This window comes from Schistocerca cancellata, chromosome 2 (assembly GCF_023864275.1).
Source record: "Schistocerca cancellata isolate TAMUIC-IGC-003103 chromosome 2, iqSchCanc2.1, whole genome shotgun sequence".
NCBI lineage: Eukaryota > Metazoa > Arthropoda > Insecta > Orthoptera > Acrididae > Schistocerca > Schistocerca cancellata.
The window spans coordinates 276697686-276715144 of NC_064627.1; the positions used below are offsets into that span (position 1 = coordinate 276697686).

General features: G+C 40.7%; 1 protein-coding gene across 1 annotated transcript in view; it reads left to right on the forward strand.

Moving 5' to 3' along the window:
• LOC126153247 (NFX1-type zinc finger-containing protein 1-like) overlaps positions 1–15597 on the forward strand; it is a 453816-nt gene extending 438219 nt beyond the window's left edge. Inside the window, exon 17 of the mRNA XM_049916059.1 lies at positions 14873–15597. Within this exon, the coding sequence (XP_049772016.1) occupies positions 14873–15597 (725 nt within the window). The remainder of the gene's footprint in view (positions 1–14872) is intronic.
• The last annotated feature ends 1862 nt before the right edge of the window (positions 15598–17459 follow it).

Sequence of the window (17459 nt, forward strand, 5' to 3'; positions counted from 1 at the left end):
GAACATGGCTAACATTGCGTGTATTATGGCACGCAGTGAGCTTCAAAATCAATTTTCTCAAAAACCAAAGCCCGTTGTTACAAAAGCGGATAGCGTCATACTCACGGAATGTCCCTCTACAACATATCCGAGACCTATCAAAAACCATTATTTACACTTCTGATGATCCCCTCGTGAGTTGAGCAGCTCTGTATAGGTGTAACATAGTGATCATCACTACTGAGATGGATATTGATGTAGTAAACGTGCAATGACTCTTTACCATCTGGGTGTGGCAGTGGTCATTATGGAGGATTGGAAGAGCCCTGTTTTGGGTTAATCAGTAGGCATTCAGCTCTCCCACCTTAGATTACCAGATGAGGGAGACAGTAGTCCATTTTGCATGGCAGCAGCAAACAGTCTGTGAACATGTGAATTATTTATTATTACATTAAGCTTTAACAGATGTGCACCCTCCTCCTGGGCACAGCCTGACATTGACCCATGGTTTCACTGGATTTGTGGAGTGGGTGCAGAGGATGTCCTTGGAGTTTGCACACACTTCTGGGAAGCAGTACTCTTACTCAGCAATGCTGAGATGATGGTGGCAGTCATAGCCCCACAGCTCGGTTGGCTCATGGCAGCAGCCAGATGAAGGCTTCCAGTGTGGCAGCCGGGTCACCTGGCAACACGACAGTTGGGTGTGTTGCACAGGGTGATGAAAACCGAGACTGATGGCTGGAGCAGTCCCAGTGACCTACTTGGCCGACCCAGGGTACATCTGTGACCAGAGGGGCATCTTAATGCAGAAGATGTGTGCTACCACATACTTCAGTGTCATGACAATTTTGTAAAGGCTGGTTATTGCCCAGAAAACTTGGTTGTTATTCAAGAACCTGACAGTGTGGAGAAATGGTGCAGTGGCTGGTTGTAGCTCGTGGCCTGAAGATACCAACAGGTTCCCTTCTAGGCTTGTACTGTTACATTTCCTCCCTTCTAGAAATAATGTGGCCCACTAGATTCCTGCTTGAGCAACTGGCTATAACAAAAGCACTAATATATTTACAATTCTTTTACACTTTACATTCACCTATTCTAGTCTGGAGAAAATATTATCAAGTAACCTATATGTTTAGGTGTTTTCTTTTTTCCCTTTCTATACTTATACTGTGTTCACTGGCTCAGTGCTATGAGGCACAGGAACAGTCTTTAAACCTTGTTTCGCACTACCTTATGTCAGTTCTCTCTTTCTAGTCCAGTAAGTACCTAATGTGATTTTGCCCATAGGAAGAAGGATGGGGATCAGGGAGTCATCTTATTACCGTAACGTAGCTAATCTTACCCATTTCTTCCCCCTGCGGTGTCAGAGCTATAATAGACTTACAGTTATACCTTCACTGTCATAAGAGGCAACTAAGAGGAGACTTTTTTTATGGTGATTACTCATCCAATTTTTTGCTCATTTCACCTTTCCTTCAAACTCTTTGGCATAACATTTTAGGGTTTGCGTAAACTTTTCGAAATTTTGTAGAAGAGTGGGCCATTTGAGGAAGAGCACCTTATGTGGTGCATAATCTGTCTGTGGTGCATAATCTGTCTGTGGTGCATAATCTGTCTGTCATGCACCGTGATCTTCTGCACCTACTATTTCAATGGATTTAGGTTCACACACAAAATCCATAGTGGTAGCCAATCTGTCATGGGGTGGGGAAATGGGTGTCTTCACGTATCATCACCAGTGTTGCCTCCTATCAATGCAGAGGGATCGCACTACCAATTCATTAGTTGTAACATCCCAACATATGCCAAGGAGCAGGTGCCTGTTCAACCTGAGGCACAGGGATTGCAGGCAATAGCTAGTATGCTAGGTAGCCTTTGTTGTCGTGGACTGGTGCCAATGGGAAGAACCTCCATTCAGAGTGAGAAGCAACAGAGCAGATGATCCACAATGAAACTGAACAAATTCACACATATTGGTGGCTGTACAAGCATGGCTGTCTCAGTGCATATAACACAAGTTTTTAATGGAGAGGCTTATTACATGGTGGTATGTTCTTCTTTGGTCATGGCATGGGATGAGAGTCAAGCAAGGAGAAATGGAGGTGGACAGTTTGAGCAGTTTTTGGCATCCTTCAGAACTGTCAGAGGACCTTTTGCAACAATGAAGCCACTGTTTTTCATTGGAAATATTAAAGATCAGTTTGGAAAAGTTGCTGCAGTAGAGAAGATGAGAAACGGACCATTGTTGATTGAAATATTGAATGCTAATGCTAACTACTTCAGGCATGTGACAAGCTTGGGGATATAACAGTTCCAGTGTCACTTCATAACAAACTCAACAGGATTCAAGGTGCCATCTCGCATCGGGACCTGATGCTACGAACAGATGCAGAACTCTGTGCTAACCTAGAGTGGCATAGAGTCCATATTGTTTGCTGTGTTCCAGAGACCACCTAAGAATAACAGGGTGGGCACTGGACCTTCCATCCTAGTCTTAATGTTTTACCTCAGAAAGTGAAGATCATGGTTTCCAGGTATGATATCAGACTATATTTTCTGCCTCTTATGAGATGTTGTAGGTACAGGGGTTTGGACACATGTTGTCTTGTTGCGTTAATGAGGCTACTTGTGGAGTGTGTGGAAGGACAACACATGAGGCCAACCCTTGTGAACAGCCCCCTGCGTGTGTAAACTTCTCAGATTTCCAATGCATCATGCACCAACATGAGGAAAACAAAATCGAGGAATATGAAACACTTGATTGCTTGTCTGAACACGATAAGAAAAAGTTGGAGCAACTCCACCTGGTTGGTACGATGCCTAAATTTGCAAGCACTGTGTCAGAATCCATACCTAGTATGATGATGAGGTCTCAAACAGCAGCTCCTGGCCCCAGCCAACTCCCTCAAGCCCTAAACCCACAACACTGGTGGTATCCACGACATTGGTGCAGCCGGGTATACCTTATTCTCTTCTGCCATCATTAGGGAAGAAGACACCTGCCAAGTGCCCCCCCCCCTCTCCCCTCCCCAGGATGAAACAGACCAGCAATCTACCACCAACTAGTGACATGGTACAGGTCATAGGAAAGAGTGGTCCTCTTTTGTCCCAGAAGACAAGGCAGGGAAATTCTCACAGAAGTCAAAACCTTACAGGAACAAGAAGGATAAATCGAAGGTTAAATATAATTCTGGTGTTCTGGGGCCCCATTCCCTCACCCCTCTCCCCCCCCCCCTACCCACCCACCCACCCACCCACCCACCCACCCACCCACCTATCCTGTGCCCCCAGCAGTCAAGCTCACAAACAGCGATGAAGACTCACATTCAGGTGGAACATGACTCAACAGCAAACTAATTAATACTCCAGTTTCCCATTCACTTCTCTCTCAGATCCCAGTCTGATGTTCCTTCAGTAGAACTGTAATGGCTATGATTGCCACCTGGACGAACTCCATCAATTAATAGCTTCTTACTCTGCAGTTGGCTGGCACTTCAGATGACATAGTTCTCAGAAATCCAACACTCAACTGTTAAAAACTACATACCTTACTGATAACAGCACAACACAAAGGGCTGCATTTGGAGCGATGTTGTGACTACGAGGCATGGACTGCTGATGAATGTCATCACATAGTGTTCAGCATACTCGTAAGTCGTGGTTTCAAAATACTAGCATGAATTCTTTATAGGAGAATGGAAAAATTGATAGAAGCTGACCTTGGGGAAGATCAATTTGGAATGTAGGAACATGTGAGGCGATACTGACCTTACGACTTATATTAGGAGATAGGTTAAGGAAAGGCAAACCTACATTTGTAGACTTAGGGAAAGCTTTTGACAATGTTGACTGGAATATTCTCTTTGAAATTCTGAAGGTAGCAGGGGTATAATACAGGGAGCGAAAGGCTATATACAACATTTACAGTAACCAGATGGCAGTTATAAATGAAATGGATTGTCATGTGGCAAGGGCCTCCCAGTGGGTAGACCTGAGTGCCTGGTGCAAGTCTTTTGAGGTGACACCACTTCAGCGACTTGCGTGTTGGTGAGGATGATGAAGATGTCAGAAACACCCAGTTCCTGAGCAGAGAAAATCTCCAACCCAGCCAGGAATTGAACCCAGGCCCTCCGGCATGTCAAGCCGGTGCGCTGTCCACTGAGCTATGGTGGCGGACCGGCAGTTATAAGAAAACACAAAAGGGAAACAGTTGTTGAGTAGGGAGTGAGGTATGGTTGTAGCCTGCCCGCAGTGTTATTCAGTGTGTACACTGAGCAAGCAGTATAGGAAACAAAATAAAAATTTGCAGTAGGAATTAAAGTTCAGTCAGAAGAAATAAAAACTTAAAGGTGCGCCAGTGACATTTTAATTCTTTCAGAGACTGTGAAGGACTTGGAAAAGTAGTAGAACACAATGGACAGTGTCTTTAAAGCAGGATATAATATGAACATCAACAAAAGTGAAACAAGGATAACAGAATGTTGTTGTATTAAATCAGGTGATGCTGAGGGAATTAAATTAGGAAATATGACACTTAAAGTAGTAGGCAAGTTTTGCTATTTGGGAAGCAAAATAACTGATGAAAGCTGAAGTAGAAGCAATATAAAATATAGACTGCCAATGGCAAGGAAAGTGTTTCTGAAGAAGAGAAATATGGTAACGTCAAATATAGATTTAAGTCAGGAAGTCATTTCTACAAGTATTTGATGGAGTTTAGCCATTTATGGAAGTGAAACATGCACAATAAACAGTTTAGACAAAAAGAGAATAGAAGCTTTTGAATTGTGGTGCTACAGAAGAATGCTGAACATTAGATGGGTTGATTGTGTTACTAATGAGGAGGTATGGAATAGAATTGGGGAGAAAAGAAATTTGTGGCACAACCTGACTACAAGAATGGATTAGTTGATAGGACACATTCTGAGACATCGAGGGATTACCAGTTTAGTACTGGAAGGAAATTGTGGAGGGTAAAAACTGTAGAGGGAGACCAAGAGATTAATACAGCAAGCAAATTCAGAAGGATGTAAGTTGCAGCAGTTATTCAGAGTTGTTAAGGCTTGCGCAGGATAGAGTAGCTTGAAGAGCTGCATCAAACCAGTCTTCAGATTGAAGACCACAATAACAACAAAAAGAACAGTGTTCAGGGATGTAATGTGGTACTCGTCATTGACGAGTATGGCAGTGACCTGCAGAGATGTCCCATTGTTGTTATGTTTTGGAATGGTGTCACTCCTGGAGTTGTGGTGTGAGGAGCCATCAGACGTGGTTTCAGGTCATGGCTGGTGATGACTGAGGGGACTGATAACACAGTGGTGCATCACAGACATCCTGCGTCCTCATACACTACGTGATCAAAAGTATCCAGACACGTGGCTGAAAATGACTTACAAGTTCGTGGTACCCTCCATCAGTAATGCTGGAATTCAATGTGGTGTTGGCCCACCCTTAGCCTTGATGATAGCTTCCACTCTCGCTGGTATACATTCAATCAGGTTCTCGCTGGTATATGTTCAGTCAGGTTCTGGAAGATTTCTTGGGGAATGGCAGCCCATTCTTCATGGAGTGCTACACTGAGGAGAGGTATTGATGTTGCTCAGTAAGGCCTGGCACGAAGTCAGGGTTCCAAAACATCCCGAAGGTGTTCTATAGGATTCAGGTCAGGACTCTGTGCAGGCCAGTCCTTTACAGGGATGTTATTGTCATGTAACCACTCCTCCATAGGTTGTGCATTATGAATAGGTGCTCAAACGTGTTTAAGATGCAGTCACCATTCCTGAATTGCTCTTCAACAGTGGAAGCAAGAAGGTGCTTCAAACATCAGTTTAGAGCCCTGTGCTGTGATAGTGCCTTGAAAAACAACAAGGTGTGCAAGGCCCCTCCTTGAAAAACATGACTACACTATAACACCACCATGTTTGTCCCACAATAGTGATGCTGTGTTTCAAGATGACAGAACCCATATTCACATGCTTCACATTGGCCATGACTGGCTTTATATGCATGAGGATGAATTGTCTTATCTCCCGTCACTGCAGTCACAGATCTAAATGTTACTGAGGCTTTGTGGTCTACATTGGAGAGAAGGGCATGCGATCATGATCCACCTCCGTTATTGTTACCTCAACTTGTCATTAATGTGCAGGAGGAATGGTATACAGTTCCCTCGAAAACCATGTAGGTCCTGTATTTATCCATTCAGAGATGACTAGAAGCTGTTTAGGATGACAACAGATTTTGTACATGGTATTAGGCAAGATATGTGTGGTGTTTACATATTTTTGTCCACACACTGTATATGGGAAAGCAGTAGTTAGTATTGCTATTTCCCTAAACAGGCCTCAGCAGCATATTTTGGATGTGGAAAACTGTAGCTTGGCTTGATGAGTTACCCCAAATAATCATCGCATACGACATTATGGAATGAAAGTAAGCATAGTATGCTGGCTTTTTTATTTTTGTATCACCTATGTCTGACAACATTCACATTGCAAATAGAGATTTGTTTAGGTGCTTCAGCAGCTCTGTGGTATACTCATCACATTGAATTTATTATGAAGTTCTAAATCCAAGAATCAATACTATCAACATCTTCTGTCTGTTTCTTGTCATTTTTTGGGTATGTACTGTCAGGAAACCTCTTACGAGTTATAAACTTTATGTAATGTGTTTGTTCAATGTTTAGTGACAAAAAATTGGCTAGGACCCAATTATTAATGTCCATGAAAATTTCATTAGTCAATCTTTTTAAGATTATACTTGACTTCCTATTTATTGCATTTTTTGTGTCATCCATTAAAAAAAAGAAAACAGAAATATTACTGTTGAAAGATCATTGGTACACACAAGAAAAAATAAGGGCCCTAAGATAGAACATTGTGTGTTCCAATAATCTTTGTTTCCTGTTACACCATATCATTCTAATTTACATAATAGGATATTGTAATTTACAAAGTCTACTGCCTTTGACAGATCAGTAGCCAGCAATTTTTCCCGTGCAAAGAAATTTATAACCTCAGTATGCAGTTCATGACTGAGCACTTGGTAACAACATTTGGCACGAAGTGAAAAGTGAGGTCCGTGGTGGTTGAACTCAGCACCAGCACTGCCCCAGTCAGCTTACTGCCATCTGCTGGTAAAAACTCCTGTCAGTGGCGTCTGCCCCTATTATGTGCAGGTTTCCACACTACATACACCACTGTGCTACCCACACCAGTTCATCTGCCTCCATCGTGATGATCTCTGGTGGGGCACTAAAGTTATTTCATCTGGGGCAAGGGCAGTGTACAGTTGTGTTGGACAAGTGGTGTTACATTAAAAAGGTAGAGTGCTCATGATCTGATCCAGGGCATTACACACAAAGCACTGAGCCAACAAAAAGTGTTGAGAGGAAGACTAACATACTCTGGAGAAAAGGTTTCTTGTCACAAGGGACAATCAAGGTCCTTAAATCTTATTGTGCTGCCTCCTCTAGATTATATGGCCTTACAAAGATCCACAAGGAATGGATACCTCTTAGCCCTAATGTCGTTAACAATGGTTCTCCCACATACTGTGTAGCAAAACACCTTACTACTATGTTGAGCACATTAATAGGATAGTGTGTGCAGAACATGAAGATCTCAGAAGATTTCTTATGTCGATTAGAGGGATTGCATTTGAATGACTGATATTTTAGTATGTTTAGATTTGGTCTCTGTCTTCGCTTGCATTCATCTGTCTTACAGTTTATTGAGTGTAGGTTTAGTGTTGTATTGATGAACCTGTTTTGGCATGTGTTGACTTCCATTTACTTTTGATTAAATGACCAGTTTTGTGAACAGACATATGTAGTTAATGACAGGCAGCACTTTCTCACCTGTTATTGCCCATCTGTGTATGGAAGATTTCAAGGAATAAGCCCTAGAATGGCAGGATTGAAACCTGTGCACTTTTTCAGGTATGTAGATGATACTTTTGTTTGGCTTCATGGAATTGGAACTAAACAACCTTTTAGAACATCATGATGCTGTCCACCCATAGATTCACTTCAGGATGGAGGTGGAAAAAGATGACTGCCTTCTATTCATTGACGTGTTGATCAGGAGGAAGGTTGATTGTACCTTGCTACATACCATTTATAGTAAGCCAACTCTAACTAATTTGTATTTTTACGAATATAATAGAGAGAAACATTCCACATGGGAAAAATATATCTAAAAATAAAGATGCTGTTACTTACCAAATGAAAGCGTTAGTATGTTGACAGGAGACAATAAAAAACACACACACAAATTTCAAGCTTTCGCAACCCAAGGTTGCTTCGTCAGGAAAGAGGGAAGGAGAGGGAAAGATGAAAGGATGTGGGTTTTAAGGGAGAGGGTAAGGAGTCATTCCAATCCCGGGAGCGGAAAGGCTTACCTTAGGGGGAAAATGGGACAGGTATACACTTGCACACACACACACACACACACACACACACACACACATCCATCCGCACATATACAGACACAAGCAGACATTGTAAAGGCAAAGAGTTTAGGCAGAGATGTCAGTCGAGGCGGAAGTACAGAGGCAAAGATGTTGTTGAGTGACAAGCAATGTACGAGGGACGGCAACTTGAAATTAGCGGAGGTTTAGGCCAGGTGGGTAATGGGAAGAGAGGACCATTACACCAACAACCTGAAAACAGCTTTCGCATCCCCCAACTACCCTCCCGACCTGGTATAGAAGCAAATAGCTAGAGCCACTTCCTCATCCCCTCAAACCCAGAACCTCCCAAAGAAGAACCCCAAAAGTGCCCCACTTGTGACAGGATACTTTCCGGGACTGGATCAGACGCTGAATGTGGCTCTCCAGCAGGAATACGACTCCCTTAAATCCTGCCCTGAAATGAGATCCATCCTTGATGAAATCCTCCCCACTCCACCAAGAGTGTCTTTCTGCCGTCCACCTAACCTTCGTAACCTCTTGGTACATCCCTATGGAGTCCCCAAAACACCTTCCCTACCCTCTGGCTCCTACCCTTGTAAGCGTCCCCGGTGTAAGACCTGTCCCATGCACCCTCCCACCACCACCTACTCCAGTCCTGTAACCCGGAAGTTGTACACGATCAAAGGCAGAGCCACGTGTGAAAGCACCCACGTGATTTACCAACTGACATGCCTACACTGTGAAGCTTTTTATGTGGTAATGACCAGCAACAAACTGTCCATTCGCATGAACGGACGCAGGCAGACAGTGTTTGTTGGTAATGAGGATCACCCTGTGGCTAAACATGCCTTGGTGCACCGCCAGCACATCTTGACACAGTGTTACACCATCCGGGTTATCTGGATACTTCCCACTGACACCAACCTATCAGAACTCAGGAGATGGGAACTTGCCCTTCAATATATCCTCCCTTCCCGTTACCCACCTGGCCTAAACCTCCGCTAATTTCAAGTTGCCGCCCCTCGTACATCACTTGTCACTCAACAACATCTTTGCCTCTGTACTTCCGCCTCGACTGACATCTCTGCCTAAACTCTTTGCCTTTACAATGTCTGCTTGTCTCTGTATATGTGCGGATGGATGTGTGTGTGTGTGTGTGTGTGTGTGTGTGCACGCAAGTGTATACCTGTCCCTTTTTCCCCCTAAGGTAAGTCTTTCCACTCCCGGGATTGGAATGACTCCTTACCCTCTCCCTTAAAACCCACATCCTTTCGTCTTTCCCTCTCCTTCCCTCTTTCCTGAGGAAGCAACCTTGGGTTGCGAAAGCTTGAAATTTGTGTGTGTGTTTGTGTGTTTTTTATTGTCTCCTGTCAACATACCAACGCTTTCGTTTGGTAAGTAACAGCATCTTTATTTTTACATATAATTTGAATTTTCAAGTTGATTGTCACCATCAGACTTTGAACCATGGTTCATAGGGCCCACATCATCTCAGATCCTGAAAGTTTGTCAGCTGAGTTAGCCCACCTTGAAGTCATATTACACCAGAATGGTTGCAGTGAAAGACAGATCGGACCCACATTGTGCTACTGACCAACCGTGAATCAGGTGAGTGTGAAAATAACAACATGGCACATAAGTCTAAGGCATTTATGCCTTACACAGGTGCCATTTCCAACAGGTTTGGACTGGGCCCTTTAAGGGACTGTAAAAGATGACCTGTTTGCATAAGGCATATGTCTGCCATATCTGTTATTTTCCATTCACTTGCAAGACAACATTCCTCCACATATCATGCTTAACCAACAGCCTACCTCAAAGGTGTGGCCATTCAGCAAGACAGACATTGGATGGTCTCCTCCAGATGGGGCAACTACATTGCCAATGAAATTGTGGCAAATCATTAATTGGTCAGACCATCAGGTCCACTGGAGACCATTGTACTGGCATAAGCATTACACATGCTTACAACAGCCGAGCAAATCTGCTATTGGAGAGCACTGCCTTGGCACTGGTCATCGTGTGGTATATAACAACACAAAAATTCTGACATTCACTTCTTATTGTGATAGCATTATTAAAAAAGCATTTGAAATTAAACCACCAAGTGACTTTATAAATAGAGATGTTATGGCGTAAATTATACATGGAATCTTGCTGTCTCCCAGGTCAATGGTTGATGCCACTTACTCACTTGTTGGTAATTAATATTCTGTATTAATAACTCATGACATTCGTAATCTTTGGTAGTGTGGTGGCAGTAGTGCTTTTGGTGTTTGTGTGTGTGCGTGTGTGTGTGTGTGTGTGTGTGTGTGTGTGTGTGTGTGTGTGTGTGTGTGTTTGAGCATATGCACCATATACTGAGGTTATATTTTTTTTTTGCACAACACTATCTTGTTCTGTTTGTTCCTTGAAAGTGACGGGGTGTGCACCTGTCAAAATATCGGTGGTTTTCAAAGATATCACTCGGCTGCACTCAAATCATTTATTTGAACGTTTTATATGTTGGGAGAAACTCGAGTTTCATAATAATACCAAAGTTAAACAAAACTATCAAATGCCACTGACATTGCACATGGTATATATGCAAGTAAGTTCAGTTTGCATTTGCTGGGCACACAGTGTGTACCAAACATGAAAACTATTTTAAAGAAACATCCGTTTGTTTCATCAAGTCCTGCATTGCAATGACTTTTAATTTTATATTCTCACAACAAAACAAACTGAATTTTAAGATATTTCTTGGCTTCAAGCACTTCTCTTGCATTATTCAATGGCTGTAATATGGCACGAGTTTTCTTACAATGTTGATGTAATAATTACTGTGGCTTTTTAAAGATGCCCTTGTCTTCAAGTATTTCTACATCTACATCTACATAGATACTCCACAAGCCACTGTATGGTGTGTGGTGGAGGGTACCCTGTACCACTACAAGTCATTTCCTTTCCTGTTCCACTCGCAAATAGAGTGAGGGGAAAATGACTGTCTATATCCCTCCATATGAGCTCCAATTCCTTGTATCTTATCTTTGTGGCCCTTATGTACAGTGTATGTTGGTGACAGGAAAAGAACATTGCCTTCCCTCCAGGGATTTCCATTTGAGTTCCCAAAGCATCTCCATAACACATGTTGTTCAAACCTACCGGTAACAAATCTAGCAGCCAGCCTCTGTATTGCTTCAGTGTCTTCCTTTAATCTGAGCAGTATAGGTCCCAAACACTTGAGCAGTATTCAAGAATAGATCACACTAGCATCATATATATACAGTCTCCTTTAAAGGTGAACCACTCTTTCCTAAAATTGTCCCAATAACCCAAAGCCGATCATTGGCCTTCCCTACCACAGTTCTCACATGCTTGTTAAATCTTGTATCGCTTTGCAACGTTGCACCCATGTATTTAAACAACTTGACTCTGTCAAGCAGGACACTTGTAATACTGTATCCAAGCACAACATGATTGATCTGCCTGCTCATTGGCATTAACATACTTTTTTCCACATTTAGCGCTAGCTGCCACTCATCACACTAACTGGAAATTTTGTCTAAGTCACCTTGTATCTTCCTACAGTCTCTCAACTTTGACACCTTACTGTACACAACAGCATCATCAGCAGTAAATGGGTGTTTCATCTAATCTGCATTTCTTACATCAAGCTTGGTGGTAGCAAATTCCCATCACCATTTCAAAATTTCTGTTTGAGCACTATGTTTGAAGTATGTATAATGCATGTGTAATTCTATAATGATTGAAATGCCTTGTACATATTAGCACCTCAATCAGAGACATTAAATCTTATTAATATGTTGAGGTTAATTAACAGTGTTTCTGCAATATGATTATTAATAAATTATCAAATTATCCTGATTTCTTTGCCATCATGGTATGAGCATGAACCAGCTGATGAGATAGGAACTTTGATGAAATGGCTATTGTACTCATACAATACCCCCTCCCCTCTCCCTGAAACTAACTACATCTTTGGACTGCTATATACCTCAAGACTTTCCTTTTTATGTGACTTTTAATTGTGGTATTGGAATTATTCTGACATAACCAGAGAGAAACATGTTCAAATAATTGTGATAATGGCTTACTGTTTGACTCTGTTAGCTTGTGTACACAGTTACCTGGGTATAAAGTTGTACCAAGAAAATACACGGATTGTTTTATTAAACTAGCACCTTTTTAGATTAATCTCTATGGTTGCCAGATGTGCACTGGGTACTTGCATCTGTTAGCTACCCTAAGATGCCATAATGGAAACATTCATTTTTGGTTTTGTTTATGCTTCTTTAAAATGCCTTAGGTAAGGCGAAAATCCTGCAGAGTGTGAAATACATACAGTGATTTGTCTTTTATGTGCAAAAGAAATAAAATCAGCCAAGATGTATTCACAATACAGTTCATGAGTGCTGGAACGGTAAAAGAAATGAGTTGCAGCAGTGGTCACTGAACTGCGACCTGTGGGCTGCATGTGGCTCCGAATCGCAGTATTCAGGTGGTCTGCGATTGTGTGCTGTATTTTATAATTATATGCATTTGTGTGCTGTATTTTATAATTATATGCATCCAACAGCTAACAACTTAATCTAGTAACATCAACAAACATTAAGAGCTTCTTAATAGTATAGTTTTCCTGCTCATTAACAAACAAAAATACTTACAAGGACAGTATTGTTTTTAGATGCACGTAACTTTAATTCCTGTTCCTGAAGTCAGCTGAGTAATGTTGGCCACTTACTTCAGATCAATGAGGTAAGTAGTGTGGCCACTGCAGGCTTAGAGGATGTGGGAGGGGGAAGTTTTACAGTTTGTATTCCAGTACTGACAACTCACAGACCTGTGTGCCTCTCAAAATCTTTTGTAAACATTTGCGATTGTGTCTCATATTGCGTAATGCATTTAAATGTAAGTACTATTACAGTTATTAATCAGTTAAATCATCCAGTCATAGAGACAGGACAACACCACACTTTCAGGCAAAGTGCCTCAGCTTTGGATCACTGAGGGTGGGAGCAATCTGAAACAGAGAACAGTCAGTATGAAGTGTTCAGAATGATGTCATCTTTTAATGATCAGTACTTGGAGCCAGGGGACAACTTATTGTGCCCTTGCTATAGCTAGTCAATTGGGAGCTCATAACATGCTAATTTATGTAGGTTACCTATTCATGATAAGGTTAATACAGTATGAGACCCGAGATGCCATCCCACAATGTCAGTATTGGCTCTTGAGCAAAGAAGTGTGGTGACCACTGATTTAGAGCATTTAAAGATATCCAAACAAATGTTAATGATAAACTGCAACTGTCATCATTTAAGACTTGCTGCAGAAAGTCGATGAATAAGCTCAAGAATATAGAAACTTGGTGATTTCATCATTCTCTAATGAGTTTCCTCTGGATGCTGTAACATACAGATGTTTTTTATGGAATTCTCACAGAGTGATTAAACTAACAGATGTTGTACTCATGCGGATAATGCTGACTGAGCTGAACAAAATGAGTTGAATAACTGATGCACAGAATTTCTGTGAGTGCTACAGTAATGAAGGTAATGAATTTTCAATCCACACGGTCACTGAAGACAAAATGTGTGGTTCATGTTACTCTATCATCTAGGCAACAATCCACAAAATGGTCACATCCAACATCACAAAAAATGTGAAGTTAGAGCACATCATTTCAGCTTGCACACCATGTTTTGGGATAGGCAGGGTATTGCTTGTTAATTTTTGCCCCACTGTAACACAATCATTTATGAGATATGTTATGAGACCTTAACTAAACGACATAAAGTAATCAAAAACATAAGCTGTGGCAAGTTCAGTAAAGGATTTTTTGTTTGTTTCAGTGTGCATTCACGTACGGCAAAACAAACAAAAGATCTCACCACATAAAATGGCTGCAAATGCTCCAAATGTCCAACAGTTTTTACTTCTGTTTTATCAGCCATTTCCAATGTAACAACAGATGCCAAAAAGATCATTCTGCAGTAGTTTGCAAATTTAGGTGACAGATTTTTATGTGAATGGAATGAAGAAGTTGGTTGCTAGTTATAAATGCCTTAGTGCTGGTGGAGGCTATAGTAGATAAACTCCTTCCTTCCCCCCATCCCCTCCCTCCCACAAGCGCACGCGCACGCACACACACACACACACACACACACAGCTTTTGCCAAAAGTTTGTGTCTTGAGGGATGTAATTGCCAAAGCTGCATATAGCTTTATGTAGACAATGCCATCAAAGAGTGCTCCAGAAATTCCTTCGCATTCAGAGTATTTTTTCAACACTGCTGATAAAGCCTTTTGACCTGGGTGAGTACTGTTTCAAGTGCACAATGTCTACCATTGATTTAATGTAGCCTGTTTGAATTGTGTTCTCAAAATTTACTATTTTATTGAGCAAGAGTTTTCTATATGATATATATATTTAATTCTGTTTCTCTATTTTGTGTAATGACTTGTATTGATTTTACAGGAGGAAGTACTGAAATACAGGAGATGCTAACATTACTGCATTCTAACCTACAAAATGTACGGAGGAAAAGACAAATCTTCCTTTCAAAAACGGACCTTGACTCATTATCCATTAAAGTAGAGTTTGTCTCAAAACTTCTCGAAACCATGAACATCTTTCATAAAGCTTTGAATGGAGAACCATGTAAAAAACTTATGAAGCAATTTGACAGGCTGATTTATTTGATGAGAACAAGGAATACAAACATGAGCCAACAGGAGGTAAATGATTTTAATTTAGAAATAAACAGATTTATGAGAGTAGCTCAGTTCCGTAGTATTGAGAGCAGCGACAGTTTCAAAACATCCCAATCTGATGGTGTTGTTATGGATTTACACAAGAAAGCTGTGCAAGAAGTAAAATCTATTGAAAGATATACACCTATACAGGACCAGAAACTGAAAGAAGTTTTGGAAAAACTGAACAAACAGTTGAAGGTCATCACTGGAGATATTGAAAGAATAAGGAGAGAAGTTGTGAAAGCAGTAGGTGAACGATCTGGTCACTGGTTCAAATGCCAAAATGGACATTACTATGTTATTGGAAACTGTGGAGGAGCAGTACATGAAGGAAGATGTCCAGATTGCAAAGCTACAATTGGTGGTGTAGGCTATCGGCTACATACGGGCAATCGTCATGCTGGGGAACTTGATGGGTCAGCACGTCCAGCTTATCCTAATATGTGAACACTTTTTTAGGAGTGTGTATATGTGTATGCATAAACTTTATTTATGTATGGTTAATGCAGATTATGTTGTTAGAAGCCTATGCCCAGATTCAATCATTACAGAAAACTGTGTCAGTGTGAATGTTCATGTTAAAAGTGTTCCCTTTTTTATACTGTGTAAACTGCAGTTTGTTCCAGGATTAAATAAAGCCACTTGCTCAATACTTCATTTATTTTGATCATTGTACAGTGAATATAAATAGTTTATTAGATTCCAACTAATGTCTTTACCTTCACTGTATGTGATGCATACTGTGCCACTGTTTACACAATGTTTACTACCAAGTGAAAATCAAACACTTGTACTAATCTTAAAAAAACTAAAAGATATACTATTTTGTGTACTCCATAATCCATTCGGGAAACATCAGCATGAGCCACCAGCCCACTGCTGCTAATGGTTATAAGCGTTTCTGCAGAGGTTGCTTGTAAGTATGCAAATCCAGAGGCAAATTGTTCAGTCTAGCTTCAACAGATGTTTTTACAAGCAAGAAAGTCTCCAGGAACAGTGGTGAACCAGTGCCAGGGCCTTTTAATGCTAAAAAGAGTAGGAAGAATAAAAAAATTGTTGGTGATCAGTTACTTAGTGATTTTGAGATCAAAGATAAAGGGTGTTCACAATCTTGAAAATGCAGAAACTTACCTTGGTGATGATAGTATGGTACCAGTTCTTTCAGATATATTTTGCAATTATCCAGAATCAGAAGGTAAGGGTGAAAATGATGATGAATTTGTTGATTATGAAGAACCAACGCTTGCAGAAGCTAGTGAAACAGATGAGACTTGGCATGATGATGCACCACATGACACGTGTTATCACCTGTTTAAGAAAATCAGAATTTTTACTTATTTATCCTACTAACAGTATACCAATGGATTTCCTTAAGCTACTATTTACAAAACACATACTGTAATGTATAGTTGATGAAATGTATGACAAAAATGTCAATATATTTCTGAGCAATATTATGGGGGCTGGGTCTAAGATTTGTAGCTGAAAACCTGTTAGTATAGAATAAATGCTTGTCGTCTTGGGTATTTCATTACCTGCGTATAATGTGAAATCCATCTGATCACAGGACAGTTGGAAGATACATCCACTGTTTCAAAGTAGAAGAATAACGATGAGCATGAAAAGATGGATATAAATGATCATCATATGCTCTTTACATTTTGCAAAAAATATGCTGCCAAGACATCCAAAACTAGATGATCGATTATACAAAATATAGCTTATTCTAAATTATTTTAACAACAGAATGTTTCAAGTGTATACTCAGGAAGATACCTATCTTTAGATGAATCATTGATTGATTCTTTGGAAGGGGAGATTGTCATTTAGACAACGTATACAAAACAAAAGGCATAAATATAGCATCAGAATGCACATTCTGAACAATATGGATAGTTTTATGAATTAGTTCGTTATGTACACAGGGATGCTTGACAAAATGGTGTGAAAATCAGATATTGAATAGGTTGTTTTACATTTGTTTGAGGACAAAGTGTTTGCTGGCTTTCATATTTATGTGAACAATTATTACAATAGCCTTGCCTTAGCTAAAACCTTATTGAGTCAGAAAGTGCATTCCACTAGCACACTAAGGTTTTAGTACGAACATTCCTAAATAAGTTGTACCTACAAAACTGAGTAAAGGAAACACAATTTCTTGCTATTCACAAGGTGTGATGATCATAAAATGGAAGGCTGGATGAGAGTTAAGTTACACATCCACGCTATTTCATAATATAATAGTACAAGCAACAAATCCAAGCCAGCAAGCAATCTCACAACTGCTGCCAATTCTCAAATACAACACG